This window comes from Mastigoproctus giganteus, chromosome 3 (genome assembly GCF_048544385.1).
Source record: "Mastigoproctus giganteus isolate SK-2022 chromosome 3, ASM4854438v1, whole genome shotgun sequence".
Lineage (NCBI taxonomy): Eukaryota > Metazoa > Arthropoda > Arachnida > Uropygi > Thelyphonidae > Mastigoproctus > Mastigoproctus giganteus.
The window spans coordinates 122,627,244-122,653,467 of NC_143577.1; the positions used below are offsets into that span (position 1 = coordinate 122,627,244).

Consider the following 26,224-nt stretch of genomic DNA (forward strand, 5'->3'; position numbering starts at 1 on the left):
CTCTTTCACCTCTGCCCGTGGCTACTGTTAATCCATTAGTCTTTGTCTCCCCCCAAGCTAGCAGTTTTCCGACCCACCTAACACTGCCTCGATAGCATCAGCAAATATTCTTGCACCCTTTCTATTTAAGTGTATCCCATCCCTGTAGATGACTTAAAAACTGTTAGGATAGCAGTATTCTGCACCCTGACAGAAACCTGACATAACAAAACTCCCCATGACTACCATGCCATGTGTAGGAACCTGGGGCCCCAAACCAATGTAAGGGAGGGGGATGGGAATGCATGCAGAGAAAGTGAATGGGAGTGAGCAGAAGAGCAAATGTAATTGGCCGAAAGAATACAAAGTTAACTTACATTACTTTATATATACTGTACCAACAAACATTTACAAACCACATAAACACTATCACTGCATTCTCCCCTGGCCTGCAAAGAAAAAAAAAAAACCTTGCAGCTAGGCCTGCACCACAACTGAAGAATAACAGTAAGTTGCGGTGCCCAGAGAGTGCAGTGCAGAAAGAAAGAGTCGAATAAATGAGATGAGAGCTAGAAGAATGAATAAAAGTGCAAGCGTGAGAGAAAAGAACACAAACCACAAATGCTAAGTACACACTAACCCTGGTTTTAATTAGTATTTAAATTTACGCTACCCATCATTGCATCCCCTCCTGGGTGTGTGAGAAAAAGATGAATGAGTTAAGTGAAATAAAAAAAATAAAAAAAAATTATAAAATAAGAAAAAAGTATAAAAAAAATAATAAAAAAAGAATATATAAAATAAGAAAAAAGTATAAAAAATAAAAAAATAAATAAATAAATAAAAAAAAAAAAAAAGAATGCAAGTAGAGTGAGAATGCGTATTACAAATGAAGTAAATGTGTGCATCTCCCCCCCTTCACCTGGTAGGTTCCCCACTGCCAGCTAACATATCCCACCCCCAGAGCGGGATGGGCAGCTGGACCTTCATACCGGATTCGACACTCCTTGGACAAGACACTGACGAAGACATTCTGCGGCTTTGCTGCCAACACGCCATTGGCGATCTGAACTGGGTACTCTAACCTGGTTCCCTTTAAAACCCCATCCCCAAGCAGGGGAGGGAGGAGACGGATCTCTGTCTCCTCTCCTCCCTGCCTACCCCCCCCATACTTCGCCTGGTAGGGCTCGTCTCCACTGACCTCTTTGGGAATGCCTACTCTATCTTCCTATTCTTCTATCTGTCCCCCCCCATCTTCAGTCTCCCCCTCTCACTAAAACGACTGAGTACACCCTTAACAATGCTACCAAATTCTAATCAATGTCTAAATTCTACCGGTTTTGTGCAAATCTCTAAGATATCTAACACTATCAGCTTTTATCTAGCGTTACATGTCTAAATTTAATAACATCAAAATTTTGCCCGACCTATTTGGCCTTTAACACATCTCTTTAGTGTTCAACCCTAACCAGCGATTTCCTAACAGCAATCCCATTAAGCATTAATGTCAAATGCATAAACTTTTATTTTATTTTATTTTATTTTATTTATTATTTTTTTTTAAATAGGCCCTAGCCACTGAAATCCCAGGAAACTAGGTGGCAGGACCTGCCAGAGCAAATTGTGATACTGGATACACCTGGCTAGCCTCCACGTGGCAGGGTATGGGCAACGTCGGGCCCCACTAGGGGCCTGGCGGCCAATAAGCCGGATAAACAATGGGCACAACATATCACACTGCACAGACATGACCCACACACTTTCAAGTCTCTGGCTTGACAGTGTACTGTCCTCGATACAGCGAAATACACGCGGAGATGGGAGAAATCCCAGGTGCCGTCTGACACGAATATACCTTATACCTTACCTTGTCAGTGTAGTACCACAGAGTTGATACGTTGCTCTGGGGTTGCTATTTCCCATATGTAGTACTTTACATTTGTCAATGTTAAACTTCATTTGCCACCTCTCAGCCCATCTTCTCAACCTTTCCAGATCATGTTCCAGATCCAATTCCTAATAGCTGTTTGGTGCCTTCATATCCAGATGGGCAGGAGCAGCAGTGCGTAGCACACACTTCTCGATTAGACCAAGGTTTGAACCCGTGACCACCAAATACAGAGGATGCGGAAAGGTCAGTGAATGACCACCGCATATCCCCGGAGCAATAGGGCCTTAGTTGCTAATGCTCCCAAAGACCAAATAACAAACAAACAACAAACCTAATAGCTGTTGTTGAAAATGTTTTATTTGAATTTTTTGATTAAAATTTCAAAAATGTCTGTTAGTTAATGCACAGTTAGGAAAAATTCATAATTAGGTTAAACCTAATTATATGCATTGTTGATTGACATATGTCGCATGCAGTTATTGATAGTAAATTTACTCTACTGCCACACGTTGTCCTCTAATTATGATACTGATCCAGAAATAAGAATAAACAATCAACAAATCCCACTCAAACATAGTATCAGACTTTCCTGATTAATCATGGATTGTTTGTTTGTTATTTGGTTTTTAGGAGCATTAGCAACTAAGGCCATATTGCTCCAGGGATATGCGGTGGTTATTTCCTGACCTTTCCACATCCTCTGTATTTGGTGGTCACAGCTCGAACCCCGGTCTAATCAAGAAATGTGTGCTACGCACTGCTGCTTCTGCCCACCTGGCTATGAAGGCACCTATTAATCATGGATAACAAATTGAATTTCGTAGAGCAAATAAAATATCCACATACAGCCTGTCTAAAAAAATTAAACGGTCTCTGAGCAATATCTTACCTGATAGGGAGCTGATCATTATTCACTTCTATTCATTTATCATGCAGTGAAAAGATCTAGATTAGGTTGTGTTTCCCCTCTATCTGCTCCTCATCTAGGAAAAGTGTCATTAACAGTGATCCTATTCATTATAATGTTTTATGTGTTGTTTGCAGAGAATCTCATGCATTGCCTGTGCACAGTTTATACAAAGAGATCCATGAACTCCCACTCAGTCTTTATAGACAAGTTCTTCTGCTGAACTATGCTGCAGAAATTCAAAGCCTTCCCAGACATCCAACAAGCAATATCTGTATAGTCTGGAATAAGAAACATTATATAGTAACAAACCTAGCATGTGCATACCAGGGAAGTATCCAACTAAAAGGATTATAACACAATGGAATTTAAGTGTGGATAAAATCTAGAAAGAAATCATGCATCCCTTCCTCTGTGTGAAATCAGATCAGGCAAAATAAAACAGGCCTACGTGCTCTGGATTCATAATGCGAAAATTTATTTTTATTTTGTTACACAGAGCATTAATAAAACTACAATAAATAAATTAGCTTTCGGCTGGGTGGCAGCCTTCATCGGATTAAAATACTTGAATGGCAGTTGGAATAGAGATGAACTGCCAGGATGGTGCGTGAGGCACGTGGTTAATTGTTTGTTGATGTTTGTGGCTGTGACGTATGGTGGTGACGTGGACAGCATTTGTCTATGGATAGAATTACTGACTCTGTGATTCAGTAATTCTATCCATAGACAAACGCTGGCCACGTCGCCACCATACGTCATACTGACTCTGTGATTCAGTAATTCTATCCATAGACAAACGCTGGCCATGTCACCACCATACGTCACAGCCACAAACATCAACAAACAATTAACCACGTGCCTCACGCACCATCCTGGCAGTGCATCTCTATTCCAACTGCCATTCAAGTATTTTAATCCGATGAAGGCTGCCACCCAGCCGAAAGCTAATTTATTTATTGTAGTTTTATTAATGCTCTGTGTAACAAAATAAAAATAAATTTTTGCAGATCAGGCAAATGGAAACAAAATGCCATCCGAAACGAACATGTGAAACAGCTACATTCTGCTTGTGTAATGCAATTCTCTGACTACTGTTATCTGTAAACTGATGGTGCCAAAATGAATGCACTCCCAAGTGCAGCCATGGTCCTGCCAAACAGCATAATAATTTCTTGGTATATATATATAAATATAACTTCCCTTTCCAAAAGTATTATTTTCACATAATCATTAAGTGCAATATATGCCTTACAGCTAAAAAAGATTGGACCACTTAACATAGATGGGTTGACTATTGATGATGCTCAGGTGGCTGATAAACTGAATGAGTATTTTGCATCTACATTCACACATGAGGAGTTATTCAATGAGGGGAGGGCCAGAAATTTATCAAACACTAACAGTGAGCTAAGTGATTTTGTAATAAAATTAGCATTAGCATTAGTAGAGGCATTTGATGCAAGAAAGCAAGCTTATGCAGCATCAGCCAAAAAAAAAAATAATAATAAAAAAAATAAATAAATAAAAAATAACCACTTCCACTTCACCCCTCTGTTCATTCGAAATACCTGTCCAGCTGAGCCTTAAACTTATTTAGGCTATCAACTTCCACGACAAGGGATGGAAGTCTGTTCCACCACCCAACCACCTGCTGGCTAAAGGCAAATTTCCTCACGTCTATCCTACATCTGTCTTTCCTCAGTTTGAATTTATGCCCTCTCAGGTGATTATTCTGAGCATGAGGAAGAATCCCATCAGCATTGAGCATGCTCAAACCAATAACAGAGAGCAAAGTGGAGGAGAAATTGTTGAACTTAAACGTAGGCACCTGGGGTGGATGGGATCTATCCAATTATATTAAAGGAGGCAGAAAATGAAGTAAGCAAAACCCTTAGCCATAATTATGAGAGCTTTCTTGGACTCCGGGGAGGTCTCCATGGACTAGAGGAGTGCAAATGTATCACCAATTCACAAAGTAGGTTCAAAAGGTGACACAAGTAACTTCTGATACAGAAGTTAAACACAAGTTTAACTTCTGTTCCTTGGAAAATAATGGAATCACTGGTTAAAGAAGCATTGCAGGATCATCTAGACAAGACTGCAGTAATAGTTAAGACACAGCATGGGTTTGTCAAAGGGAGGTCTCGTCTGACTAATTTGATTGGTTACAATGATGTGATCACAAAGGAACTGAATGAAAAAAATAATTTTGATACCATATGCTTTGATTGCAGGAAAGCTTATGGTTCTGTTGCACATGAAGACTTGCTGTACAAATTGGAGAGGTGTGCCATCAAGGGGAAGCTGCTACAATGGATAAAGGGATGGTTGAGTAGGAGACAACAGAGAGTGGTAATCAATGGACACTGCTTTTCATGGATAAATGTTATTAGTGGAGTTCCCCAGGGTTTGGTTTTGGGCCCAATGTTGTTTTGCATATTTATCAGTGATATCGATGAAGGTATCTCAGGTTTAATGTCCAAGTTTACAGAATGATACAAAGGTTGGCAGGGTTGTTAATAACAGTAATGACAGTATGCTACTCCCACTGGATCTAGATAAGTTGGGAAACTGGGCTGAGAAGTGGCAACTGGAATTTAACATTGACAAATACAAAGTACTGCATATTGGTAGCAATAACCGAAGAGAAATTTACCAACTGGCAGGTACTACACTGAGGGAAGTGGAAAGTGAAAAAGACCTGGGGGTAATCGTGCAGACAAATATGAAGTTTGCTGAGCACTGCAGACGGGCTGCCAGGGCAGGTCATGGAGTCTTGTCAATGATATATAGGAATTTGTCTAGCAGGGACAGAGAGGTGATAATCCTGTTATACAAGGCAATGGTCAGCCACACCTAGAGGACTGTGTAAAGGTCTAGAGGCCTCATTTTAGGAAGGATGTAGAGTTGCTAGAACGAGTACAAAGAAGGGCTACAAGAGTGGTGAGGGGAACAAAAGGGTGCTCTTACCAAGAAAGGCTTAAGTTCTGCAAATTGCAGCACCTGGAGAGTAGGCACCTGCAAGGTGATCCAATTGAGTTGTATAAGGTTTTTGAATGGGTTGAGCAAGCTGAATGCTGATGGGATGATTTTTCCTCTTGCTCAGACTAAGAACCTGAGGGTGCACAGTTTCAAATTGAGAAAATATTTCAAATTCTGAGCATTTTGGAATACTGAGCAATGAACATGCTGATCAAACTGCAAAACATCTGTTGTATACAATCTCTCTCTCTCTCTCTCATGAATAAAGTTCCATACACTGACTTTATCCGTATCATTCAAATTCCTTGTATAAGGCAGTGGTTAGGTCGCACTTTGAATACTGCATACCTGTCTGGAGGCCTCATTTTAACATCTGTTGTATATAATCTCTCTCTCTCTCTCATGAATAAAATTCCATACACTGACTTTATCCATATATAGTAGTAGTAGTAGTAGTAGTAGTGGTGGTGGCATGTGATGCAAGAAAGCAAGTGTATGAGCTAATACAGCATCAGCCAAAAAAAAAAAAAAAAAAAATCACACAATTACTTATAAATGGCTCTCCAGTTCCTCCTTAAATTTATTTAACCTATCAACTTCCGCAATGACAGATGGAAGTATGTTCCAGCAATTAACCACCAGCTGGCTAAAGGCAAATTTCTGCACATCTATTCTACATCCGTCTTTTCATAATTTGAATTTATGCCCCCTTAGGTTCGTAATCTGAACAAGTGGAAGGATCCCATCAGAATTCAGCGTGCTCAACCCATTCAAGGCCTTATACACCTCAATCAGATCACCGCGCAGGTGCCTAGTCTCCAGCCACTGCAATTTGCAGAACTTAAACTACTCTTGGTAAGAGGATCCCTTCATTCCCCTGACCAATCTGGTTGCCCTTCTCTGTACACGCTGAAGCAAATCTACATCCTTCCCAAAATGAGGCCTCCAGACCTGTACACAGTACTCAAGGCATGGCCTGACCATTGCTTTATACAGAGGGACAATCACCTCCTTTTCCCTGTTAGCAAAATTCCTATATATCATTGATAAAACCCGATGACCTGCCCTTGCAGCCTGTCTGCATTGCTCAGAAAACTACATATCTGTCTGCACAATTACTCCCAGGTCTTTTTACATTTTCTACCACCTTAGGTGTAGTACCACATAATTGATACGTTTCTCTGGGGTTAATTCTACCCATATCCAGTACTTTGCATTTGTCAAGGTTAAACTTTAGTTGCCACTTCTTAGCCCATCTGCCCAAATTGTCTAGATCCTAATGCAGTAGCACACTGCCATTACTGTCATTAACAACCCTGCCAACCTTTGTATCATCTGCAAACTTCGACACTAAGCCTGATATACCTTCCTCAATATCATTGATAAAAATACAAAACAACAGAGGACCCAACACCGAACCCTGTGGGACTCCACTAATAACATTAGTCCACTAAGAGCAGCACCCATTAATTACCACCCTCTGTCTTCTCCCACTCAACCATCCTTTTATCCATTGTAGCAACTTACCCTTAATACCATTCTGCTCCAATTTTTACAATAGTTTTCCATGCGCAACAGTGTCAAAAGCTTTCCTGAAATCCAAATATATGATATCAAAATTATTTTTTTGCATCCAGTTCCTTTGTAACCACATCATAATATCCTATCAAATTTGTCAGACAAGACTTTCCCTTAACAAACCCATGCTGTGTCTGAATTATTGCTGCAGTCTTGTCTAGATGATCCTGCAATGCATCTTTAACCAATGACTCCATTATTTTACCTGGAACAGAAGTTAAACTAACTGGTCTGTAATTACTGGTGTCAACCTTCGATCCCCCTTTGTGAATTGGGGATACATTTGCACATCTCCAGTCCGTGGGGACCTCCCCTGATTCCAAGGATGCTCTCATAATTATGGCTAAGGATTTATTTAGTTGCTTTGCCACTAAAGAAATCCTTGCTGTTTTTCTTAGCATCTTTTATCAAAGATTTCTCGTAATCTGCCTTCGCCTGCCTAACCTCCTTGGTGACCTGATTACAGTCTAGTTTATATCTACCATAGGGTTCTGAGTCGCTTGATAATTTATATGCATCCCATGCATTTTTCTTCTCTGTCACGAGTGTCATTAGTTCATTTGATAACCATTTAAGCCTAAACCTTGAACAATATTTCTTAATAGGTATGAAACTTTTAGTAGCATCCACAATTAATTACTTGAATGCTTCCCACTTAGAATTTACTGTTTGTAACATCGTCAGTTGATCCCACTGAACAGAATTTAAAAACTGTCTGAGACCGCTGCAGTCACCTTTACGGAAGCAAAAACCCTTTCCTTTACCCCTGATGGTAATTATATCTTTAAGTAAATCCCACATCAGTACACTGTGATCACTGCTACCTAGTGGTTCCTTTATCTGCAAGTTCTTAATACACAAATGATCACTGCTGATCACCAGATCAAGAGTATTACCCTCTGTGGTTGCCTCTCGAACATGCTGCTGCAGAAAACAATCATCCAATAAATCCACAGTCTTACTAGTGTGTGAGTGACCAACCCACGAGTTCCAGTCAATATCTGGGAAGTTAAAATCCCCCATTATAAGACATTCTGATTTACTAGCCCACTCTATTTCTCTGTACAATTGTTCATTGTACTCATTCGAGTCATTAGGCCTATAACACACTCCTACTGTTATTTTTGCTTTTGCAGTGCTTATGTCACACCAAACTGACTCAACAGTGCACTGTTCATCTATATCAACTGGATGCACTTCTTTTCATTTTATGTTTTTCTTAATTAACAACATTACACCTCCTACCTTCATATCCTGTCTATCCTTTCTGTACACATTGTACTCCCCAAATTCCAGTTCTGCATTCCATATATATCTGTGTGACACCACGTCTCTGCTATCCCAACAATATCCACCTTTGATGTCTTGACCACCACTTCAAATTCATCAAATTTATTTACTATACTTCTAGCATTGGTATACATGCAAGTATACATGTACCTATCCTTACTATTAGTTACCCCTAACACATCCCATATACCCACCTGTTTCACGATGACTGCCATCCATCCCTGAAACCGCCAGCACTCCTTGCTCCATGTCTCTACTTATTCTAATAGAAGTTGTGCAAGAATCTTTCACCTCTGCCTGCGGCTACTTTTAAACTTTTAGTCTGTGAATCCCCCCACAAGCTAGCAGTTTTCCGACCAACCTAACACTGCCTCGATAGCATCAGCAAATATTCTTGCACCCTTTCTATTTAAGTGTATCCGTTCCCTCTAGAAGCAGTCTCTCCTGTTAACAAGCACAGACCACGCTTAAAAAAATTCTACCCATTGAACCTTGCATATTCCCTCTAGGGCCGAATTGATTGACAAGGCTCTCATCATGTATTCCCTCCTATCGTGTCTGTGCAGAATTGCAGACACTTTCAAATTTAATCCTGACTCGTGACTTTTTTGCAACATTGACCTGTACTTGTTAAGTAAATCTGCAGATCTCCTACTCTTAATGTCATTGGTGCCAACGTGTACAACAATATCACCTTATGTGCCCTTAAAAGATTATATATGCTTTTAAATGCCATCAACGTTTGCCCCTGGCAGACATACCCTGGTCCTGTTCCATCTATCCTTTTTACACAATATATTCCCCGTCTCCCTGACAATAGAGTCACCAACACTAACTAGCTCCTTTGGGACCAGCGCATTCTTCCTTGGAGATTGCCGCTGTGTTGCCTGATGCCCAGGAGTGAACTCTGGCATTGAGTTGGGCAGCTGAGAGCTTGATGGGCCCCTCATATTAATTTCTTCTAGGGCATCTACCCTACACCTCAAGCTCTCATAGAAGCCCAGTAGAACACTGAGTTGATGCCTAATTTCTAGACACTCTCTGCACCTGGCCCACACAATGACATCCTCCTTGGCTAGATCATGTTCTGTTCCAGAGAGTTCGGCAAACATTTCACAAGTTGCACATTTTTTTAGGCTGTGATGCATTGGAGAATCATCCCCCCCCCTCAGTTCTTCCCCGAACCACAGCACTCCTGCCACTTTGTGCCCGTTGCTTTGCTGCTTTAGTCTGGGGCATGATATTTTAAATTAATAAGATCATTAAATTTAATTAATTAATTGTCAATGCTACGCTATCTAATAGAATCCTGAATGCAGTGATGCGTATTACGCTATATAATTATACGTTAGAGCTACCTACTACTCTATACAAAAACAATGGCTGAAAGATTCGAACGAAATAACGGTTTAATGTATATTAAGTAGTAATCTACAAAAACTCTTTATCTAAATTAAAAATAAAAATAACCAGTGTAACTGTAACTATAAGACTACATATAAAATACAATATAAAATAACAATTAGGTAAATAAAAAGCAAATACTTATCGCTTTTTCAGAGCCTGTAATTCACAGCTCATTTGAAAATATCTTTTGAAAAGCCTCTGTAAACATATGGACACAAACCTGGCAATTTCAAAGATTAAACAAATTATACCAAGTCAAATAGCATCCAGAATGCTTGAAATCAAGTTTTTTAATCAAACAGATATGAATAGGATATCCTTGCCCGGTTTCATATTAGACAAATATTTAATGCACTCTTACCGCCTAAAGAAAAATGATCTTCCACAATACCCTCAGTGTCATTCAAAACTCAAAATAAATAAAGGACATAATCATAGAATGCCCATGTAGCAAATAGCCAGAGTTGTATTGCTAAAAAAAATAGTACCGGAACGCTCGTTCTCTTGAAGACTATATGATAATGCAACATCAACTGTACAGTAACTGAATCAGACTTCAGACTCACGGTTCATAGAACAACCAGTTCTAGTGTTCAGCTCATGGTGAATCAAAATGCAATGTTTTTAAAGAAATCTATTAATTTTAAAGATTACTATTAATATATATTTTTAGTAGTAATGGGTTAAATAGATATTTCTCCTTCCCCTTTGATTATGGCATTGTTTCATAATATTAGGTGTATAAATTTAATGAATTTCTATTATGACATTTTAAAAAAGTACCAGAATGTCGTTTTGGTGCATTCCAGCCTGAATACACCACTGCAAATAGCCCACCAATCAACTTTACCTTCCTCACTTAATAAAGTGAGGAAGCTAAAGGGTTCATTTATATCTGGCCAACCATTAGATGTAATACAATAACATTAGTAACAACATAACTGGTAATAGCAAAACTTGAACAGCTTCAAAAGAACTAGAACAACCATTGCACCATAAAACCACAAACAACAACAAAAACAGCAGTAGTCATGTTCTTCAAGCATTTGTATTTGCCAATCAAAATGCTGATTTGCATATAATCTGCATATAATTTTTTGCAACAAATGTACAGAAAGGTGCACCCTCTGGCTGTATGAACATGTAAAACGTGCACTGTGTAAAGCCATGAATTGTGGGAAACTGCTCTTGGCAGTCCATCCCAAAAGCGAAAAGTGGCCTGGTATTTTGAGTTCTTTGATTTGCTGCCCTGGTCTGAGACATGTTTTTACCATAAATTTAAGCAAATAAAACACAACTAAATGAAGATATATAAGTACAATAATAATGCTACACTATTCCCAGTTTTTGTTAAAGTAGGAATTGGAATGGCAGTGAAAAACACACTGTCTTATGCATACTGTTTAATGCACAATAAAAGAAGTTAGCCACAACTAATTTAATAGATCAGGGAGTGATCTGTCACTCTTATGAATTGCACAATTAGCCCTGCAAAGCGATTCCAAATTCACTTTCTAATAATAGATCAAGAAAAATTAAATTCATTGACTCTCACTTTAATAGTCTTGATTATTTATTGGATATTCACTAACTTTTACAGGATTTCTTTTGTTATAGAATTTTTCAGTCTTATAGTGGTGACGCTCTGTCCGGAACTGGAATAGCTGGTATTAGTCTCAGTATGCCTCCAATGATTGATCTTACATATCGACAGACCGGAAGTGGAGATGCTGCTGGTAGGTTGGATGGTTAAACATTTCTTTATTTTCTGTTCTTAATGTACATTCTTATCATTAATCCAGTACACAAAAAAACAAATTAAATAACTTAAGATAAGAAAAAAGAAAAAGTACAATTCCACTTATTAATTGAAGGTGCATTCATTCAAAGATATTTCTAGGATTCGTTAACATGTGTGTAATAAATAATGCAAGAATATCCAAAATCCAATCTGAAAAGCAAAATTGTCCAAAAACTGGATGTGTTTAAGTTAGCATTAGCATTAGTAGAGGCACATGATGTAAGAAAGGCACATGATGCAACAACCAAAAAAAAGAAAAAAGAAAAAACCACCCTTCCCATTTCACTGATCCATTCATTCCAAATGTTTGTTTAGTTCTATCTTACATTTATTTAAGCTATTAACTTTTAGCATTAGCATTAGTAGAGGCATATGATGCAAGAAAGTGAGCTTATTCAGCATCAAAACAAAATATTCATTCAAAAAAATCTTATTAAAAAAAAAAAAAAACACTTCTATTTCACCCCTCCGTTCGTTTGAAATATCTGTCCAGCTGAGCCTTAAATTTATTTAGGCTATCAACTTCCCCAACAAGGGATGGAAGTCTGTTCCACCAACCAACTACCCACTGGCTAAAGGCAAATTTCTGCACATCTATCCTACCTCTGTCTTTCCTCAATCTGAATTTATGCCGTCTCACGTGATTATTCTGAGCAAGAGGAAGAATCACATTAGCATTGAGCATGCTCAAACCATTCAAGGTTTTATACACCTCAATGATCAACTCGCCGGTACCTAGTCTCCAGACACTGTAATTTGCAAAACTGAAGCCTTTCTTCGTAAAAGCCACCCTTTGTTCCATTCACTAATCTTCTTGCCCTTCTCTGTACTCGTTCCAGCAGTTCTACATCCTTCCTAAAATGAGGTCTCCAGACCCGTATACAGTACTCAAGGTGTGGCCTGACCATTGCCTTATACAAGGGAATAATCACCTCCTTATCCCTGCTAGAGAAATTCCTGTATATCATTGACAAGACACCATGGGCTACTCTTGCAGCCTGTCTGCACTGTCAGAGAACTTCATATCTGCCTGCACAATTACCCTAAGGTCCTTTTCTTTCTCTACCACTGTCAGTGTAGTACCACAGAGTTGATACATTGCTCTGGGGTTGCTGTTTCCCATATGTAGTACTTTACATTTGTCAATGTTAAACTTCATTTGCCACCTCTCAGCCCATCTGCTCAATCTTTCCAGATCCTGTTGCAGCAGCATAGCATCAGTAGTGCCTTAACAACCCTGCCAACCTTTGTATCATCTGCAAACTTGGACATTAAGCTTGATATACCATCATCAATATCATTTATAAATACAGAAAATAATAATGGACCCAACAATGAACCCTGAGGAACTACACTAATAACATTAGTCCATGATGAGCAGTCTCCATTGATTACCACTCTCTGTCTTTTCCCACTCAGCCATCCCTTTGTCCACAGCAGCAATTTGCCTCCAATGTCTGCTCCAATTTGTGCAGCAGTCTTCCATGTGCAACAGTATCAAAAGCCTTTCTAAGATCCAAATATATAATATCAAAGTTATTCCCTGCATCCAGTTCTTTTGTGACTGCATCATAGTATCCAATCAAATTGGTCAGGCAAGACTTTCCCTTAACAAAACGATGCTGTGTCCAAGCTATAACTGAAGTCTTGTCTAGGTGATCCTGCAGTGCTTCTTTAACCAGTGCCTCCATTAATTTTCCTGGAATAGAAGTTAAACTGGCATGTCTATAATTACCTGTCTCAGCCTTTGATCCTCCTTTGTGAATTGGGGTCACATTTGCACATCTGCAGCCTATGGGTTCCTCCCCTGAGTCCAAGGAAGCTCTCATAATTATGGCTAAGCATTTGCTTACTTCCTTTGCTGCCACCTTTAATATAACTGGATAGATCCAATTCACCCCTGGTGTCTTTCTTATATTTATCTTCAACAATTTCTCCTCCACTTTACTCTCAGTTATTACAAGATTATCTAGCTTACTGCCAGAGTTGAAATCACCTGTGGCATTCCCCTCACCGAATATCTCCTCATGTGTGAATGAAAAAAATGATGCAAAATATTCATTTAGTTTGTTAGCTGCCTGAGCAGGATCATCAACAGTTGAACCACCAATATCAAGTGGACTAATCTGATTCATTGCCTTCCTTCTAGAGTTTACATAAATAAAGACTCTTTGCTGTTTTTCTTTGCATCCTTTGCCAAAGATTTTTCATAATCTGCCTTTGCCTGCCTGCCTGCCTGCCTGCCTAATCTCCTTTGTAACTTGATTACAGATCAACTTATATCTATCATAGGCTTCTGTGTCACATGTTAATTTATATGTATCCCATGTATTTTACTTCTCTGCTATATGTCTCATTAGTTCATCTGACATCCATTTAGTCCTAAACCTTGAACAATATTTCTTAGTTTGGCATGTAAAGCCCAGTAGCTTCCAAGATAAGTTCTTTGAATGCTTCCCATTTTGAGTTTGCTGTTGGTAACATCATCAGTTGATCCCACTGTATAGAATTTAAATACTGTCTCAGACCATTGGTCGCCTTTACGAAAGCAATACTTTACCCCTGATGGTAGTTACCTCTTTGAGTAAATCCCATTTCAGCACACTGTGATCACTGCCACCTAGTGGCTCCTTTATCTGCAGATTCTTAATGCATGAAGAATCACTACTTATAATCAAATCAAGAGTATTACTCCCTCTAGTTGCCTCCCGAACATGCTGATGTAGAAAACAATCATCCAATAAATCCACAAAAGCCTTGTTTGTGTGTGAGTTATCAACCCACAAATTCTAGTCAATATCTGGAAAATTAAAATCCCCGATTATAAGATTCTCTGATTTACTGGCCTACTCTATTTCCCTGTACAGTTTCTTATTATACTCATCAGAGTCATTAGGCTTATAGCACACTCTTACTCTCAATTTTATGTCACACCAAACTGACTCGACACTGCACTGTCCAGCGATATCGACTGGCTTCACTTCCTTGGATTTTATGTGTTTCTTAACTAATAGCATAACCCCTCCTCCCTTCCTATCCTGTCTATCCTTTCTGTAGACGTTGTACTCCCCAAATTCCAGTTCTGCATTCCTTATATCTGTGTGTCTCTGATATATCAACAATATCTGCCTTTGATGTTTTGAGCAATACTTCAAATTCATCAAATTTATTTATCAAACTCCTAGCATTGGTGTACACGCAAGTATACATGCACCTGTTCCTATTCTTAGCTACCCTAACACAACCCATGTGTTTACTTTTACCACAATCACTCCCAGCAATCTCCGAAATATCCTGCATCTTGTTTTCCAGGCTACTGCTCATTCCAATAGAAGCAGTGAAAGAATCACTTTCACCTCTGCCAGTGGCTACTGTTAATCTATTAGTCCTTGTATCCCCCCAATCTGTTTCACAACAACAGATGGAAGTTGTTTTCCAGCAATCAACTATCTGCTGGGTAAAGGCAAACTTCCGCACATCTATTGTACAACTGCCTTTCCTCAATCCATAATTGATGCCACCACCTCTGACCAATTATAACTTTATAAACATAAATAAATAAAATAAAATAAAATTACAAATACAAATAAATAAGTAAAATCGACTGTAAAATGTAGTATAATTTAAAATATCATAAATCATATAAATTCATATCAAATCATATAAACTTTTAAAAATACTATACATTAAAAGTGTTAAACCCGTACTACTATGAAACTTTAAAATACTATGCATTAAAAGCATTAAACCCATACTACTGTAAAACTGAAGCTTTCGGCAGCATCTGCTGCTTTCCTCAACATATGTAGTGCTGCATCAACAATTCATTATAAAGCACTAAGCCTTCCCAGCAGACCCAGGACGTACTATCGTACCTGTGCATAGTCTCCAGATGCTGTAATTTACAGAACTTAAATCTTTCTTGGTAAGAGTAACCCTTTGTTCCACTCACCAATCTTGTTCCCCTACTCTGTACTCGTTCCAGCAACTTTACATCCTTCTTAAAATGAGGCTTCCAGACATCTGTACACAGTACTCAAGGTGTGGCCTGACCATTGCCTTATACAAGGTGATAATCACCTCCTTATTCCTGCTCACAAAATTCCTGTATATATCATTGACAAGACCCTATGACCTGCTGTGGCAGTCTGTCTGCACTTCTCAGAATACTTCATATCTGACTGCACAATTTCGTCCAGGTCTCTTTCATTCTCCGCTAATCCATTTGAGATTATATTTAAGCTGAAGTTAAATAATACTTAAGTTAATGCATCCAAAACTTCTATTTGCAGCTTTCTTCTTCTACATTCAGCTTTCCAATGAAAATGAATACTAGAAACAAGCAATAGATGTGCTGATCATCAAACATAAAATGTATTCATTCATAGATTGGGAACATAATGTAGAAGCAAGCTACGATTACCAAATTTATTTCTAAAGCCATGACAGTATTACATTGGGATAAGAAATAAATAAACACTGCATTTCCTTGGAAGCCTAATTCTAGACTGGTCTTCAACACCTAATGATTTACAGTTCAAGAGTTAATCAAATCATATGCAATCTTTTATTGACACTTACAGGAAAATAAAATTAATTTTTATGAAAAAATAAAATTTTATTACTCTTCATTATCAGACTATGTTAATTGCTATGATACAGCATAAAAACTTATCCAAAAGAATCCGAAGGGGATAAATGGAGACAGCATCAGCAGTCTGCATATTTGCAAATATCTCTGAGTGATCAACTTTTATTCCTATATTCTGGATATGTTGTCCATAATCATATGAAAATGAGAGGCTCACAGTTGAGAAACATGGGCAAAATGTAGTTATTTTATGTCAAATTATAATCTAACAGTGCATGTTTTTTTTTTTTTTTTTTAAATCAAAAGAAAGATTTTAATAAAAATGTGATTTTATTGAGGTTTTTTTCCCCACCATAACTGTTTTGTTCCGTCTGGGTTTGGGCCAGTTGTTTCCAAATTTTAACCAACAGCCCAAGGGGATAAAAAGAATAAATAAGTAAAGTAATATAATGAACAAATAAGAAGTTAATCACACATTCACACTGTCAACTTATCAAGAAACGAACACCCTTTTTTGTCTATTTACTTGTGCATAATTTGATTTTGGCATTTTAATATACCAATTCATGTTTATTTGGATATGTTCCCCAATAAATGGCAATTCCTGAGATTCTGTCTGTTACTGAAATATATAGGCAAATTCCTCTTTATCATTTAAAGTTGGATCACAAGAAAGCTCTTTAAGTAGAAAAGAAACATATTATTAAAAATATTGATATGTGCTAGCCTACAGACCTCCTACAAAATGTGAGGAGTGAGAAAACAGTTTCAGAGCTATATATTACTTTGTACTTGTTATATTTAGCAGCTATTCTATACTGAACATACAAATATTTTCCTTGTTGTCTAATTCAGTGACTCTAATGATTCTACCACTGTTAGCATCATATATATAAAAGACTTGAGTTTTGAATTCTTCAAAACCCAGGATTTTTTTCAATTCACCATGAACTTCAAAAAATTTAATAATTTATTAATAATATTTGAAGATACTGCTCATGGGTTAGGCAGAAATTAATGGTAGAAGAACTGATGAGACTGGTATTAGTGGCAAATGATGTAAGAAAGTAAGCTTATAAAACAAGTGCCAAAAACTACCGACTTAACCCATCTATCCCCTCTGGGAATCTGTCTAGTTCTTCCTTAAATTCATTCAAACTACTCATTTCCACAACAGGTGGAAATTTGTTCTGACATTTAAGATCTGCTGGCTGAAGACAAACTTCTGCACATCTAACCCACAACTATACTTTCTCAATTTGAATTTCTGGCCATTTATGTGTGTAGTCTCAGCAAGAGGAAGAATGCCCTAAAAAATGAGCATACTCAATCAGTTAAAGTCCTTAAACACATCAATCAGACACCTCACAGGTGCCTAGTCTCCAGATGATGCAGTTTTCAGATATGAAGCCTTTCATCGTAAAACCACCCTTTTGTTTCCTTCGCCAATCTAATTGCCTTTCTCTGCACCAGTTCCAGCAGATCCACATCCTTCCTAAAATGATGCCTCCATACCTTTATGCAGTACTCAATATGTGGCCTAACCATTGCCTGGAACAAAGCTGCCCTTGCTGCCTGTCTGCACTGCTCAGAGAACTTTATATTTGACTGCACAGTTACCTCCAGGTCTTTTTCATTATCCATTAAGATGAGTGTAGTAACATGCCCAACTATGGCCTGGAACAAAGGGATAATCACTTCCTAACCCCCACTACCAAAGTTCCTGTATATCATAGACAAATCCCATGAACTGGCCTGGCAGCATGTCTCTACTGCTCAGAGAACTTCATATCTAACTGAACAGTTACTCCTAGGTATTTATTTATTTATTTTTTTTCTTTTTCCACTGCCCTCCGTGTAACGAGCAAGATGTTCTGGTAGACCCTAGCTGCCTCCTCGTGGCAGGGATAGATGATAGGACGCAGCAGCCATGTGTTTCAGCTTCACATTAACTAAGAGCCAGGCACTGGCCTCCTTATTATAACAGAACAAACATTTTACACTTACACAACAACATGATATATAAAAAAGGCCAGCTTTGGCATTTAGCCTCATCACAAGATGATCTACAATGGCTAATGGGGGAAACCCTGGGGTCCGCTTCTCTTCACATGAATACTTGAATACTTGCCCTCAGTGTAGTGCCCCAGGATAGTATCACTGGAGCAGGCCTGTAGTTCTCTTTCCTTTAATTAGGGTACGTCTATCGATAGCGTAATTGTGTGAATCACAATTATGATTTTTGCTCTTTTTGTAATTTTTGAACTGCTGGGCTTACAATGTACTAAACTCACACCTCTGTGAGGTCTGGGGCAGGTTGACAGGGCTTTGCCCTTACCTGGCTAAGCTGAGTTGATACACTAGCATAGCTAGGGATATTGTGGAATTTTGTTTTTCCTAGAATTGTATTTAAAAGTTAATTTTACTAATGGCTTATATATTTTTGTTTTTTAAGGCAGATTGATCTACTAACATTTGTAAATTTATAGATAGTTAGGACTTTACCAATTATTGGTATTTTCCTTTTAAATTGTATATAGTAAATTTTAATATTTACACTACTAACATGTCGCTTTGTAAGACTCATTCCTCCTCGCTCTCAGAGCTAACTGCAATGAGGGATTGGTCTGAGGAAGTGAATAGTGATGTGGTGTCTGAGCTCTCTGAGCAGCATTTATATGCATCGCAGGAAATAGCCAGTACTGCTTTATCATGTGAGGAAGTGCAGGACACTCAAGATACTCAACCTGCTGCTTCAAAAAAAAAAAAAAAAAGAAAAGGTGTGTGCTGAAACAACTGACCTGGCAAAACAAGATGAGGAAAGCACTGCAGAAACAGAAACAATGGACACTCAAAATACTTTTTGAAAAATACTTTACTCAAGCAAAAAATAAAAAGGCACAGGATAAGACACAAAGTTTAATGTCCCCCTCCTGCCAAGATGAATAGGGCTGAAATGGATAGTTCTGGCGAACATTCATTTTTGGACCTGGTAGGCAGGGCCAGACTAAGGTATTCCACTGCCCTGGGCAGAAAGATTATTTTGGTGCCTCTTTGCATATCCTAGAAATCTGCATAAGGTTTTGTAAAAAAATCCTTCCCTTGCTCTTCAGCTTCTGACACCACTGTAAGAATGGTTCCCTGGGCAACTGCCCTGTTAGCCCGTGCCTTAATCCGGCACTGCTGGTAGGGTTCCAGAAGTTGAAGGAAGTTAGACGAAATTAAGACAACTACTTCTAGGGAGTGAGCACAACATACCTCCTTTTGTATCCATCAAAGTGTTGGATCTGTGGATCCTCTGAACTTCAGCTAGAGAACCAAGTACTTGCCGCAAGGCTAGAGGAAAGGGAAAAGTTACCATTTGAGAAATCCCCCAAGACATACACTATGGTTACCAAAAGTATACAGGAAAAGTGCCTCCAAAGACTGTGGTCATCATCAGCCAAAATGAAAAGCATACAAACAGTGATGAGATAAAACAAGAACTTTTGAACACTGTCAGACCCATGTTAAAGGATATAAAAGTTAAGAGCATCAGACCCGTTAAAGGTGCCTCCGTAGCCAGGTGGGAAGGAGCAGCAGTGCGTAGCACACGCTTCTTGATTAGACCGGGGTTCGAGCCCGTCACCACCAAATACGGATGATGCGGAAAGGTCAGGAAATGGCCACCGCATATCCCGGAGCAATATGGCCTAAGCTGCTAATGCTCCTAAAAACCAAAAACAACAAGACCCGTTAAGAAAAACGGATCAATTCAGAAACTGATAACAATGTGGAAAAGTTAGTAAAGTGTTCAAGGATGCAAGAAGCTGCACTAAAAGTGAAAAAGTCAAGGAAGCTAAAGCCCAAGATCCTCATCCTTGATATTCCTCAAGACATGAATAAGAATGTTTTCATGGAACAACTCTGGGAGCAGAACCTCAGTGAGCTTGGCTGGGACAAGAAACAGGTAGTGGACACTATTAACATAGTCAATATAAATAAAACCAAGGATAAAAATATGTCAAATTGGATTCTGGAACTTCCAGGGGGAGGCATGGCGAGCTCTGATCAAAAATGAGTCTGTGTAAACTGGGACTCTTTCCGGGTGAAGGATGTTGTGACCATGATGCAGTGCTTCAAATGTATGGGGTATGGTCATGTCGCTAAATACTGCGGAAATGAGACTTTTTGTGATCACTGCTCTGCACAGGGCCATTCTTTCAAGAACTGCCTGACCAGAGTAGAAAAACTAAGACATGTTAATTGCCATAAGAAGCGGGTGCCTGCTGAGCATGATGCTGTTGATAAAACATGCCCTGATTACCTGAGGGCTAGAGACCTGAACAAATGAAGAACTGACTACGACTAGCTCTGGTCATATTTCTAATTTACAGATCTTGCAGATTAATGCTCAGCGTGCAAAGGCTGTCCCACCCCAAATAATAAATCTTTCAGAGAGCAGATCCATCAACTTCATACTGGTGCAGGAGCCATATACCTTCCAGGGTAGGGTGAGAGGATACCCGAATACATGGAGAGTAATAACATCTGGAGAGGAGCCCTTTGCCACTATTGTGTCATGGAACTCTTCCCTTGTGGTGACAGCCATCACTTCCCTCACATTCCAATTTCGGGTGAGTTGTGAAGTGATCTGTTCCACTGCACCCGTGTATTTGGGATCGCTTTACTGTAAGTTTAGTGACTACCTCAACCCCTACATTGACGATCTCGAGAAGATGAGTCAGGTATTGGCCTCCAAGCTGCTGCTGATTGGGATGGATTCAAATGCTGTCTCAATGCTCTGAGGGGTTTGGACTCTGACAAGAGAGGTCTTCTTCTCGAGCAGCTCCTTTCCTCCTCAGGGTAGGGGTGGCAAATGATCTGGAACAGCTGCCGACTTACTCCTCTGTACAGAAGGAAATCGCATATCGACATTACTATCTATTCGGACAGAGCAGCTCGTAACATACAGAGCTCATCTGTGCATGATGCATTGACCACGAGTGACCATCTATGCATCACCTACTCCTACACTGTGTCTGATCTGCCCCAATCCTGGAAGGAGATCAGTAGATATCAAATTTAGAGTGTTAACTGGGTAAAGTTCAATGACATTCTCAGAACAAGCATGTCTCTAGCATCCTTGTGATTTCTAATCAAGATAAAGTGAACAAACTTATGAATATATTGAGAGATGTATGTGAAGCTACTATGAAAAGAAGAAAAAAAGGTTCTATAACTGTTCCCAGGTAGAGTCGCGCCCAGGATGACTACAAGAAGCAGGTCCAATGAGCTCAGAAGTGCTTTCAGAGATCCCGCTGGAGTGTCCAGGAAGTGCCTCTGAAAGAGCAGTATGTTGGTGTTAAGAGACTATATACTAGGAAATATCTAAAGCAAAGAAATTAGCATGGCAGAATTATGTAAATCAGAATTATTATGTAAATTATTATGCAGAATTATTATGTAAATGCTTACCCCTGGGGTTCAATCTATAGGGTTGTTACCGAGAAAATATGTTTTGACAGTATAATGTACAGCACCATCAACGAGAGGAGGCATGAATCTATAACCTGGGATTAATCTGCCCAGAATATATAAAAGAGTTATTTAAAAAAGATAACACAGAACAGGACACTGAGATACAGAGGGATATCATCGTTGAGAATGCAGGATATTTCTCTTCAGATATTGAGGAGGAATTCTCACTAGAGCAGCCAAATTGGGCCATTTCTAATGTCATGAATGGCAGGGCTCCAGGTATTGAGTTCTTGGAGACATCATCATCCTCCATTTTCAATCCACTGTAGTATGAAGGCCTCTCCTGCAACTTTCCAGTTCCTTCTGTTTTGTGCAGTAGCCATCCATTTGCTACCTACAAACTCATGAATTATTTCTGTCCATCTCCATCATTGTCTTCTAGCTCCTCTTGGGTACCATTCTGTTATTTTCTTAGTCTATCTGTCATCATGTCTTCTAGCTATGTGTACTGCCCAAGACCATTTTAGTTCTTTAGTTTTGTTAAGAATGTCCTTTACTTGAGTTTGCTGCCCAATCCACGTGTTTCTCTTCTTATCTAACATTCCAATTCCTAATATAATTTGTTCCTTTCTGTATAGTTATCAGCTTCTCTTCCATTCTTTTGGTGAGTGTCCAAGTTTCACTTCCATAAGTCATTGGGTCATTATTTTATATTTCAGACAAATTGGGATATTGCTCCTCAGTATGCGACTATATTTCCTGAATGCTATCCATCCAAAATTTATTCTTCTCATGACTTCCAGCCATTTATTATTATTACAGCTAATGACTTGTCTCAGATAAGTATATGACTCCCTTTTAATTACTTTTAATTCTGTGGCGTACTTGTTCATCGTTACTTTTGTTTTAGCCTTATTCATCTTTAGTCCAAAATCCTTGTTATCTCTGCATAACTGATTAAGATTTTCCTCTAATACTTTGGGATCGTGGCTTATGACCATAATGTCATCTGAAAATCGTAAATGGTTTAGTTACCCTCCATTCACATTGACTCCTTTCTGTGACCAGTCTGATCTTCTGAAAGGGCAGCAGTAAACAACTTTGGAGATATTGTGTCTCCTTGTCGAACTCCTTTCTCAATTTTAAATTTGCTACTGTCTTTGTCTAGTCTAATAAAGGAGGTAACATTATCATATATTTTCTTCAAAATCATAATATATGGGGTATCTATGTCTTGTCTTTCCAGTTCTCGAAACATTGTCTTATGCTGTATGGAGTCAAATGCCTCTTCATAATCCCCAAATGCCAGGCATAATGGTGTTTCATTATATTGATTTGCTTTCTCCATTAGCTGTGATATTATGTGGTGATCCATAGTTGAGAATCTTGTCCTAAAGCCAGCTTGCTCTTTCAGTTGATTCTCATCAAGTATTCTTTCTAAACTGTTAGTAATGACCCTTGTGAACAACTTGTAGATGTGGGATAACAACCTAATTGGTCTATAATTTCCAATTTCTGATTTATCTCCTTTCTTATGCAGCAAAACTATGATTGCATTATTCCACTCCTTAGGCATCACACCTTTTCTAATGCATTTTGTGAAGAGTCTTGCCAGTTTTAGTGTTATGTCTCTTCCTCCCAATTTTAACAACTCTACAGTAACTTCATCTTTCCCTGGAGCTTTCTGATTCTTCATTTTCTTCAACGCATGTTCTACCCCACGAGGAAGAATATCAGGTATGTCATATGTGTTACTAATTTGCGATCCATCTTCCCCACTGCTGGCATCATTCCCTCACTCCCTGTATAATTCTCTATAGTAGTCTTCTGCTATTTAAATTATGCCTTCTCTGCTATTTACATTGCTATTCTTTGCTACACCATCACTATTCTTCAGTTTCAGTATCATTTTCCTTTCTGTATTACTGTACATGGCTGTTGATTTAAGTCCTTTGTTTTCCCTTAATGCTTGTTCTATTTTTCTTATGTTAAATATTTTGGAACCAGAGGTCATCTTTAAATTCCTCCACTAAGGATACTCTGAGTGTTGCTGGGCCTGTATAACCAGTGCTTAGCCGAGGGAGTTTTTCCCAAAGTTTGTAAAAGAGCAGTCCTGAGGGTAATCCTTAAAAGCCCAGAGATGTCTTGAATTGAGCCAACCTCATACTTTCCTATTGTCTATATTGGGCAAAGTCTTGGAATGATTGATTCTGTTGAGGTTACAGAAAAGATACGAAGACCTGAACCTTGCTTCTGGGAAGCAGTCCAGTTTTCGAAAGGGCTGCTCAATGGAAGATGCAGTTAAGGAAGTAATGGACTTTTCTAACACCAGCAATTGGCGGTATATACTTGGCTTGTTTGTGGACTTTAAGGGAGAGTTTGATGTCCTGTGGCAGGGCAGCATCTCTTTGTCCTGGAAACTTATAAAAGATCTTGTGGGGTTACTTCTCTGGAAGGAATGTTGTGATACAGTCCAGCTTGGCAGAGGAAGTCCTTGAGGTGGAACACAGATGCCTGCAGTGATCAATACTCGAACCTTTTATGTGGAATCTTGTCCTGGATGAGTTTCTTGGGAGGCAACATGGGAGACCCTTATGCCGTGGTGTATGCTGATGACCTAGTTTTAATGGTCACAGGCAGTTTTAGAAAAGAAATTGAGGATAAGGCATCTCATGTGCTTGGTAAATTTATACAGTGGAGTGGCATCCACAAATTAGAGATTTCATGGCAAAAATCTGTCACAATGCTTCTCAAAGGTATGCTGTGTGAGACAAGACCACCCATTTTCTGCTTTGGGGATGTCTCTCTCAGGTATCTTTGGTTGCATCTTACAGAACATGTGAAATGTTTAAAACAGAAGGTAAGACTTCTGTATGCCAAGCTCCGTAAAGTAGTTCAAGTTAGATAGGAGTAAGGAGAAGTGCCCTTAATTTACTTTATTAGGCCACCTTCATACCTATTCTAACCTATGCCTCCGGAACTTGGTTTGATAGTGCACTCCACTCTGGTCAGGAAATATCCACTGTTGGCACAGAGGTTTGCTTTGTTGGGTGTGACTTGGGCCTGTCACACAGTGTCCACAGATGCATTGCAGGTGTTATCTGGAAAGCTGCCCGCTGACCTCTTAGTCTTTAGGTCAGGTTTGATGTACTGTTTCAGACAAGGCATCTCCACTGAAATCATGGGTGTTTGATCGTGCCCAGTTGGGGGGAGGGTGAGCCACTGCATCTTGGCTCAGAAGGAAAGTGAATAAATGATGAATTGGTCTCTATCCATCTGGCAGAGCCGATGGGACCAGTCTGATAAAGGTAGAGAGACTTATACGTTTCTCCCAAATGTTACCTTAATAAATTACAGAAAGAAGCCTTGGTTACAGTTTGGCTTGTCTGCCTGTTTCCTCCTCACTGGAAGTGGTTAGATCAAGGAGACTGGCTTTCATATCGCTCTGGAGTATAACATTCACCTCTATTTGAGGAAATCTCTAGAGGCAGAAACAATTGCTCTTGGCCCTGATACTTTTCAGTAACTCTTTGTTAATAGACAATATTATAAGTGCTTTTGTAGGTTTGTAGAAAGAGTTTTTATTAGAAGATTGAGCTTAACTAGATAGTGGCGCCATACCTCCCAGAGGTAGGGATGGTAACTGCTCACCTTGCAAACAGGTTAAATGCCAAAGCTCAATTTTACTAATTTTTTGAGTTCATGTGTATGAAACTAATATTGTTTTTACATTTTTATTAATTTGTTTATTGTTGAAACTAACTTAGTCCAACCTAAGAGAACTTAAAAGTTCATGATTCAAAATTTTATGATTTGGCAATGGGGTCTTATGGGCTTTGACCTAGGAGACCCCATCGGGAAGGAGAGTTTTTTACGGGGCCTCCTAAGAGTAGTATCCCACAGTTGTTACTTTAATCTGAGATAACTGCTACCCATATATGATTCATATAATAATAATATAATGATAAATACATATGCAATTATCAGTGCTAAATTTCAACTGCCATTTCTCATTCCATTGGCCTAATTTGTTTAGATCTTGTTGCATTAGCTTACCCTGATTACTGTCATTAACCTTAGTTTCATCTCCAAACCTTTGTATCGTCTACAAATTTATACATTAAGCCTGATATAACATCATCAGTATCTTTAATAAATACAGAAAACAACAATGGGCCCAGCACTGAACCCTTGGAGACTCCACTAATAACATAAGTCCATGAAGAGTAGTGTCCATTGATGACTACTCTCTGTCTTCTTCCACTCAACCATCCTTTAGCAGTAACTTGCTGTTAATGCCAGATTGTTAAAGTTTGTAGAGCAGTCTTCTACGTG

At 38.9% G+C, this 26,224-nt stretch overlaps 1 protein-coding gene across 1 annotated transcript in view; it reads left to right on the forward strand.

Moving 5' to 3' along the window:
- The window catches only part of LOC150088255 (intermembrane lipid transfer protein VPS13A-like), a 3,009,916-nt gene that overhangs the window by 1,297,635 nt on the left and 1,686,057 nt on the right, over nt 1-26,224 (forward strand). The window contains exon 35 of the mRNA XM_090370087.1: nt 11,655-11,773. Within this exon, the coding sequence (XP_090226213.1) occupies nt 11,655-11,773 (119 nt within the window). The remainder of the gene's footprint in view (nt 1-11,654; nt 11,774-26,224) is intronic.